The sequence below is a fragment of the Sinohyriopsis cumingii genome, chromosome 11, assembly GCF_028554795.1.
Source record: "Sinohyriopsis cumingii isolate HCF-2022 chromosome 11, ASM2855479v2, whole genome shotgun sequence".
In the NCBI taxonomy this organism is placed as follows: domain Eukaryota; kingdom Metazoa; phylum Mollusca; class Bivalvia; order Unionida; family Unionidae; genus Sinohyriopsis; species Sinohyriopsis cumingii.
The window spans coordinates 20886234-20896220 of NC_142971.1; the positions used below are offsets into that span (position 1 = coordinate 20886234).

The 9987-nt window shown below is 35.6% G+C and overlaps 1 protein-coding gene across 1 annotated transcript in view; it reads left to right on the forward strand.

The window, feature by feature from the left end:
• LOC149787720 (serine/threonine-protein kinase PLK1-like) overlaps positions 1 to 8276 on the forward strand; it is a 52652-nt gene extending 44376 nt beyond the window's left edge. Inside the window, exons 12-13 of the mRNA XM_089973919.1 lie at positions 913 to 1029; positions 3135 to 8276. Of these exons, the coding sequence (XP_089830045.1) occupies positions 913 to 1029; positions 3135 to 3368 (351 nt within the window). The 3' untranslated portion in view covers positions 3369 to 8276. The remainder of the gene's footprint in view (positions 1 to 912; positions 1030 to 3134) is intronic.
• Positions 8277 to 9987: the final 1711 nt, after the last annotated feature.

Here is a 9987-nt window from a genome sequence, read left to right on the forward strand (position 1 = left end):
TTGTGGGCGATGATGAAGACAGACTCCTTTGCCCATTAAGGATCTTTACACTGGGGGGGGTCCTAAATGAAGCAGTATCGATAAGAAGCATCTCTTTCCTACCTATTAAGGGTTCTTCTGATATTTTGGCAGCTATTATTTACATGTAGATTGTTAGAACTATTGCTTCATCTTGGGCCTATCTGAATCACTCTTCTCTAGATAATGTTATGAGAGCCATTTTTGGGCACGTTCTCTATGTTACCTTCCATATTTGATGTACTGGGAGTGAAGCAATTTTCTCTAGAGTTCTATAGTGATGGTACAGCTCAAGACCCATTCTTCTACCAGCTTTTAGTAGTAAACACTCCTACAGTAAGGATAAATATGTGTGCTTTCAGCCTCCCTCTGATTGGTAAATTCAACTATGATAGAAGCAAGTAATGTACTAATTTTACTATTCATTGTTTCAATGGCACTCATTCTTGTACCTGTAGACCGAGTAGTAAGTAAAATATCCAGACAATACTTTAAAACACTCCTCATGAATAAGGAGTTATTTCATGATTATAAATCATGATTATAAATTTTAAAATTTGGTGGGGGGTAAGCTAATTTTAATTGTTATACTTACCAAATACTGTTATAAAGATTCCCTCGATCTGCAGTTCTGATATCCTGTACTCAGTCCATGTCAAAAGGTGATTCCAGATGTTGTTTATGACATAGGTGTCAGGCTGGTATCATGTTCTTTTCAATTCTTGCCCTCCAAAACTAACTGGAAAAAGAAAAATTAGCACAGACTGGGGACTATTAGTCCCAGACGAGAAAGCAGTGCATAATTAAAATTAGTTTGCCCTCTTAAAAAAGTTGTGGTTTGTGTCTCTTGTGAGTATTGTCATGTTCTTGAAATGAATGATGTCTCTGTTCTAGGCTGGTGCTAACATCACCCCTGGTGAACCAGATGAAATGGCCCGACTTCCCTTCCTGAGGACATGGTTCCGAACTCGCAGTGCTATGGTCTTGCACCTCAGCAATGGAACACTACAGGTGAGACAAAAAAAAAATAACAGGGTTCGCATGGTCATTAAAGGTCATTGAAAGTCATTGAGAAATGAACACTTCAGTTCAAGGCCTTGAAAGTCATTGATATTTCACCTAGGTCATTGAAAGTCACTGAATTTTAGAGAGATTTTGCTTACCAAAATAAGTTATTAATTCAACGTTGTCTGATGATTGGAAGTATGGTTTGATTATCTGTCATATGCTAACATATGTGTTTAGGCGTTTTTGATTATTTAGTTAGCCCATATTTTAAACATGCATTTGTAAAATAGGAACATAGGAAAAACATTGGGATACTGTATGTTTTCACTGTCTTAATTCACTTGAAAAAATGTAGGGATATTCTATTCTAGTCTGCATGAAGTAATTGGATATCACACATAGCACCCCTTTCATACGTCATTAAGACTCCTTGACTTCACTATGTCTAATTGTCACATTAGGTCCTGGACAAGACGTTCGGGCATAATTAGAACCATGCATGCGAGGACGTTTTACAAATGCATGTTTAAAATACAGGCTACCTAAATAATCAAAAATGCCTAAACTCAGTGCAGTTCATCTTTAGAGGATTCAGTTCGGCAAATAGGTTGACTGCTGATGATAATGATGATGGCAATTCATTTTTAAAGCTATGAATTATTCAAGCCTGAAAACTGTTAAAAGTGAGAATTTTAGCTGATGCAGCTTGTCTGAAAAATTGAGCTTTGCTTTGAGTGGGTCATAAACCAAAAATGACTTCATTTTGAGCTTGATAATATGTTACACTGCAAATATCAACTTTTTGACCAATTTTGTCACATCATATAACAAATTCATAACTTTTCAAACACTAGATATGTAATTTTAATAGGTCTGAACACCAGCGTAAGAGGTGTAAACTTCTGGACTAATCATTTGGCGATTATTATCGCCGATCTATGGATTTATAATCATGAAATAACTCCTTATTCATGAGGAGTGTTTTAAAGTATTGTCTGGATATTTTATTTACTACTCGGTCTACAGGTACAAGAATGAGTGCCATTGAAACAATGAATAGTAACATGTATTTATATTCTTTGATGCACCTTAGTAAATTAATGCAAGGTGAATTATAACGTACAATTGAATATGATTTACTACTAAATTATCCTAGATAGGAAAAACATGGGGATAATGTATGTTTTCACTGTCTTAATTCACTTGAAGAAATGTAGGGATATCACACATTTATTTATTATAGGGTACTATTAAAAGATAGACATATTGGCAAATTCCCAAAGTCCAGAAAATTGTGACTACATGCTATTTGTAGATTTCATTTTTTCTGTGAATTGGGAGTGCTGTACCATGGACTTCTTTCTGACGTCTATGAATTAAGAGTTCTTTACCATGGACTTCTTTCAGAAGCTGGAGACCTGGAGGATCTGTCATCTCAGGATGACTCGTGTATACCTACCATATGTACTTGCTTATAAGTAGATTCCAACTGCAAATTACACAGATCAGGATCTGCCATCACATAATGTGCTAGTAGATCTGGGTCTGTGCAGTTTCTTAGGAGTGATCAGTAGAACAAAAAGTAGATACCATGGTCTGCAGGTGCATTATGCTATGGCAAATCAGGACCTTTGTTGTTTGCAGCTTCATTCCACTTATAAGTGAGTACATATGGTATTGTAATTATATGAGAATAGTGACAGTACATGGAGTTTTGTGTGCAGACAGTTGAACAGCAAAACATGTATTACTGCTATATACCAAATAAGATTAAATTCAAAGCAGACAATATAAATTGAGATACATGGTGATTTCTTTAAAAAATTTTAAATTTCAGAGTATTTTCAGAATTGTTACTTTTATTGGGGAAATCAAATAGTTGTTTACAAATGAAATAAAATAGAAATATGGGGATACTCATTTAGGCTAGAAGATATTGCATGTCCAAGTATTACTCTTATTGTTTTGTTTTTTGGTACTAATGCTTTAATTTCTTACTTTTCTTGAATTAGTGGTACAACTCAAGCCATTTGTTATGGTAGAGTTGAATTATCAGACTCAGTAATTTACCAACCATCAGAGTAATATATAAACATTTGTAATTTCAGGTCAATTTTTTCCAAGATCACACAAAGGCTATCATCTGTCCACTAATGCAAGCAGTAACTTACATTGATGAAAAACGAGAAGTTAGGACCTTCAAGTTGTCTTTAATTGAGAAGTATGGATGCTCAAGAGAACTATTCTCACGTTTACGCTATGCTAAAACAATGGTAGAAAGGCTAATGACTTCAAAATCTGGCTCGGGTCGGGTAGTAAGGTCTGTGCAGTCTGCCTCCTGATCAAACCAGGCATTAACAGTGTTGCAATGGACTGCTTGTGGATGCCAATCATCAGTGGTATAAGGAACATGTTGACAATCACCTGGTTATTTTCACAACAGATTACGTCAGATAAAGACTTCGAAAAACAGGTGTCAGTATCTCTTGCACAGAAGATCAAATTCATTGAGGTGGCATGGATGCTGTTCCAAGATTAAATTGGGAGGGAGGGGCATAGTTGATACTTTTATTCTCTTTCAACCTGACTCTTTGGCTCCTTGGGATCTGGATATGAGGGTCTGGTACAATGCTGCATTGCTCTATTACCAATAGAAAGCTAGTTAGTAAAATCTTCAATGTTAAAGTGCAAAGACTTCTCTCCCTATTTCAGAATATTCCTGGACATGTTGTCCAAAGTTATCATACCAAGATAATATTGAAAACTTGAATATATTTTATGGTCAGATGTATTGGCTAGCAAAAGTGTATAACGGATTGAAGTAATTATCTTATCCCACATAATAATTTGCACAGAAAATAGTAGCAATATAATTATCATTCCTAATTTAAGGTTTTTCAATTTAAACAAGCAAATTTCAAAAAGGAAAAAAAAATATAAGCAAAGTGTGGGATTAAAATCTGGTTCTGTGGCGTGTGAGAAGTCACCATGCTTACCATTAGACATCTTGATTGATGAAATTATTTTGTCATGTTATAAGTGTCTGTTGACTCGTGAAAAAAAAATGTGAATAATTAACTCCAGTGTCTTATCGAAATAATTTCTCTTGAAAAATTCACAAATTTGCAATGAGCATAAAATAAGCACCACTACCAATGCAGATGTCCCAATCAGCCGGTGAAAATGCCCATTTGTTGGCAGAGATTTTGAACATTACCTCAACTCATTAGCCAATGAAATTGCTTTTCCAGTTTTTTTGGGAAAGCTCCGTTCTGACATTGAGAAAAACTAAGACCTGACAGAGCAAAATGATAGTGGTTGAACGGAGACTAAGAGAATTTTGAGAAAGCAGTACATTAATTTGATCCAGTTCTGTGGAAAATCACCAAAAAGATGTGATTAGCAACTTTTGCTTCTCTTCTCTCTTCCTACTTCTCCCTCCCTTTACATTTTTTAAATTAATCTGAAGTAGCATTTTTCAAAACCTGTGTAAAGCACTTGTGCTGGCTTGTTTTGAACCTTTCCATTACCAGACTGAATGTACTTTTTGATTGGCAGAAGATCATAACAATCATGAAATCAAATTATTGATTGCATAATCTTTTTTTTTCTTCCATACATTTTTTATTTTAATTATTAAAAGGTACTGAAATATTAGGACAATGAGTTACATCAGAAACTGTTTTATGGAAAGGGACAATATAGCAGGCATAGGCAACTTCATGGTACAGAATAGATAAGTGATTTTAAAGCCACACCCTAGAATGTAAATTTGTAGAAAAAAAAAAACAGGTAGTAGGCTGTATTTGCCCACCCATTCAGTGTAACATAATTTAAGAGGAAAATCAGGAAAGTTGTTTGTGCCGGAGTATTCAAAATTTGACTTTGACAGACATTTCTTGATTAAGCATTATATGTATTGTATTGAAGTTGAAGTGCTAAACACCAGCATCTGTATTGTTTTATGATCACTGATCACTCAGAATCTCATTTCTGGTACATAATTTTTAAATGGACTGCCTGCTTAATAAATATGTGAAATACATATAAATCAGACAATAGTCTCTACACAGTATCTAGATGATCCTTGTTTAACTGTATTATTTAGTATATATATATACTTGCCTGTAAGTCAAATGCACTTGCAAAGTGCTCTGGCCCAGATCTGCTTTTTTATTTATGTATTTTGTGAATAATCAGCAGAACATACAACATAGACCCTGATCTGCCAGAGCATTATGCAGAGACAGATCTTTATGTTGTTTGCAGCTGTACTCAACTTATATGCGAGTATATATGGTTACAAGCTTAAGTTCAGATGATAAATTTTCATTGGGTAATAGCTCATTATGATTACGGTAGACATTTCTGAAAAAGATTTCAGTTAAAACAATTGTCAATCATGTATAATGGTAATTGTTAATTCTGCTTGTGGACAGAATTTAATGGCATTAGGTTGTGATGCTAATAATCAATTCAGGATGTCTTATGTGGCATACTGTATGTTTGGAGTCATATCTGAGTAATAATTGTGTACACTTACAATATGAGCCAATGAATAAATGAAAATCGATACCTTGTGCTAAAAAATAAAAAGTCTTGAAGATTTCCTCCATTGTAATGTCAGTTATTTCCCTTTTGAGAAGATCTAGCACCCTTAATGGTGTCCCATTAAGATGCATCAAGTTAAACAAATATCATTATGTCAGAGTGCTCTACTTCAGTAGCTTAACTGTGATTTTGAGGAACAATTTTGTAAGGTTATCTTGCTAAACTTTGCAAAGACATGGGTTACAACAACTCTGCAACACGGATATTTGTTCGCCCTTGAGTGTGTGAATGTAGAACTAGATTTTGTAACTTGAGCCATTAACTATCACATCAGGTATTTGTCAATCAATCCAGTTTTATAATGAAATACACACACTTTGACCAGCAAATACTGATATTGCCCTCGTGTGGTCACTATAGGTATACTTGGGATCTTTATTATTATTATTATCAAACCACTACAGCTTGGATTGATAATGTTTTGCATATCGATGGTGGAGGAGCTCAAAGACATTTATTATTATTAAAACTTTTTAATGAGCAAGTACATGTGTAAGCCACAGTTCAGAGCACTGAGATGTTTATGTGATTGATGATTGGACAAATATCTTATTTCAGTGTTGCACTAAGGTTGCTTATTGGCAATTTACAGTAATGTATCTACTAGTAAATTAGAAAAAATTTTTTTCATCTCTGGGCTCCAGGTCTAAAGCCAACAGGTCTAAGGTGGCATTAACCATTACAGATTGCCTCTGTTTGCTTGGTTTTAGAACTTTTCTTGACCATTATGGGTATATGAGGAAGCTTGCCAGTAGTTTCCTGTGGGTCGTTGTTTCTGCCCATGGTTTTCTTCCTCTACCAATTATGTTTAAGCAATCTCATGCTGGAAAATGGTGTTAAACATTCACAAAAAAATTCTTCTCATCTCATTTCCTTCATATGTCAAAATCAGAGTACCTCACCAGGAGCATATCAAGAGAGGAAAAAAATCAAGAAACTCTGAAGTGAGTGTAGCTTTTAAATTTAGCCATGTATGACTGGGCAGTTGTCCTGACAGTAGAAGTATAACACCGTTATGTGATAGATTTTTGGCCCAGCAAAAATGATGATGCATCATTTGGTGTTAGCTGTTACAGCCTTGACCTATTTTAACATTATTTCAAAGATGACTATGCCAGAGTGCCCTCTGTATTTTTAATGCCTGCAGGCTAAACAGCCATGTTGTTCCTTATCTTGGGTCTTCATTCTGCTCACAATTAATGAAAACTCGTCTAGTATGACTTTTTGAATACGAGTTTTGACTTGTATTTCTTTCGTTATCATCTATACTTGTGTCAATTTTGTGAGAAGTTAGGGTCTGGATGCAAGTTCTTTAGGCTTTTATATAAGAAAATTCTCCTTCTCCCCATTGAAAATTCAAATGCTTGATGTTTATCATGTGTCAATATATTTAATTTTGTTTATACGCTCAAAACTAATTGTTTTTCATATTTGTAGTATACCTGATATGATCCGTTGCCACAACAGCATACCTTTGAGTCTTTCAGTGTTTCATTGTGTAAATATTTCATCCATGTATACGCCATAGTTGCGTATTGATATTTCATGTTGAGACTTGGTTATGTTTCCACAATTTGCCATACTTATTAATATTTTGTCATAAGGTATGTAATGTGTTCATGTACAGCTTTACACCTTTTGTTTACATAAAATGTGTTTGTGTGATGTCTAGGTTTATAATAAATTTAAAAAAAGGCAATGTTGTGATATCGTAAGTTATGATTTAAAAAAATACAGATAGTGTTTCAGGAAACATCTGTATGTGCCTAATGTTGAGTAAACTGACATATTTTCAACTGCATCAGTGTAATTTGTTCTCTGTGGGTGACACAGAAAAATAGCTTCTGTTTAGCATTAAAATCCATAGGTAGTGAACCTAAGATATAACAAAAAATGGGATGTATATATCTTCAAAAAAGGAGGAGACACACACATAGATAAATGCATCTTTAATTTATTTTCATATCCACTTTCACCTCAATGGTAACCATAAATTTTCATCATACCTTGGATGTGATCTGTGGTAGCAATTACTTGGGGTTTATGCTTCCAGTGCCTCGTGTAGCTGGTAGTGGTAGATGTCTATTCTCTATCACTGGTGACAGGATTCTCAAATTTACATCAGTAATAAACTGGACTTGTTTACTGGGTTAAAATCAGTTTTTCTTGCTTTTCAGGGTTTGATAATTTTCTAGGGAAGGCAGTATTTTAAAATCCCATTGTTTACTATTCAAATTTATGGGAAAATGTTGGCTTATGCCAGTTATTACATAACTAGAACTGACTGTAATTGAAATAGAATCCTACTTAATTTTTTTATTCTTGTAATTTTGTATGTAATATAGATCCTTTTTTTAATGCGACTTTATCGTTAGAAAATCTACCTGGTCTTATTTTCCCCTTATTTAATTTCCAGATGGTAGGTTAATTTTCTTTTTCCTTGCATCATTACTGTCATTGGTTTTTTTTTGTGTGCAGAATGTTGTCAATATTATGTTCTCAATTTTCTATTCATACTTGTAATCTGTGTAGGAACAAGTCAGTTCACTTTTTTATTGCAAAGTCAAAACTATCCTGTTTTGATGAAGAAAGGGTCTGTTATATTTGATGATGAATGAATAAATCATTTTCATAAGAAATGATTTAGTTTGTTGCTTGTTCTAGTCCCTCAGAAATTCAAATGCAGGTTGCTGACATGGAAATATGGCAGATACGGGCAGTCGCTGCTAAGATGTTATCAAATGTACATGTTATTAATTAAAACTTGCCTTAACTTTAATGCATGTAATCTCCTCCATAACAATATTAAGGGGCGAAGGTGATAAAGTAGATGTTGCAGTGTCTGTGAACATTTTCATTTCCATAGATCAACTCTTAAACTATGCAATATATTTCACCCAAATAACAGTATACACATCAACAAGTTTTGATACATGCGATATTTTAATGTTACCATGGAAACAAAGTGTTGCATAATTCGTACATGAGAGATGCATTAGAATTTTCTGTAGAATATCTCAGCTGGGCTTGTTGTGAGATTCGTTTTACAGGGTATTGTTCTTTTTATATTTTGTCTTTTCTTGTATTTTAAAAATTTGCTTGGTTTATAATATGTAATAAAATAGCACAATACCTGCTAATATTGCATTGCTTACGTTTCCTGGGACTCCCTAGTTCCCAGTCCAAGCTAGTTATTCACTCATGTTTTGTGCATTCTTCTGTCATTCAAGCCTAATGTCACATGGTGCAGGTACAGGCTGGCCCCATCAAACGTGTACCCCACCTGCCTATCGTACACAGTTTGTGCATGCATGGATAGCTGTCCATTTTGTTGTCTAGGCACATACAGACGAAGGAGGAGGCCTCTCTTTCTCCTGTCATCACTGGACTTCCCATTCCATTCCAAGGAGCGGTCTGGATCTCTTCCCATTTTGGAGAAGTCTACTCCTCCTGTAGGGTAGGAATGTGTCATAACCTTGGTGATTGAGAGATCACCCAAGAGAAGGAAAACCCATGAAAGCGAGTCAACTGTCAATCCTGGCTGAGGACAATCAGCGTAATATAATATCAAGGTGGGTGTCTCCGAACGAGTGAAAAACAGCAATAAAGTGAGCTTGGCTATTCGATCTTGATCGCTGAGGACAATCAGCGTAATATAATATCAAGGTGGGTGTCTCCGAACGAGTGAAAAACAGCAATAAAGTGAGCTTGGCTATTCGATCTTGATCGCCAGAATGGTCATGATGATCAGTCTGGGGTCAGTGAACGGGTCTTGACTACAACCTCACCCCCGGTTTCTATCTTATTGTTTAATCCCTATGAGGATAGTCAGATTCTATTCACCCGAATACGATTGGCCTCCCACCCCCCACCATCATCGTCCGCCCAGACTTGTGTTCTAAGCTTTCTGGTGCTGGGCACAAGATTATATCTAGTAAGGAGAGACTTCCCCACCACCACCATCATCGTCCGCCCAGACTTGTGTTCTAAGCTTTCTGGTGCTGGGCTCAAGATTATATCTAGTAAGGAGAGACTTTCTAGAGACTGATCCCACTCTTGATGGTCCCAGAGCTTGCACAGAAGATTTATACGCGCGAAGAGTTCGTCAGGCTGCAGATGGGTAGCTTGATCCCCCTTATACGCTCTGGCTGCTGGTCCATGCCTCTAGCTTGGCCCCTTAACCCATAAACATTGTCCATTCCGAATTATGCTGTGTCATAAGTAGAAGTATTGGTTGGGACCTGGGATCGCCTCCCGCTAAAATTCCGGGGCTTACTCCCGCACTAATCACTAGTTCTATACCTTATAGCTTTCCTAACACATTTTCAATTCTCTTAACCTGGTTATTTA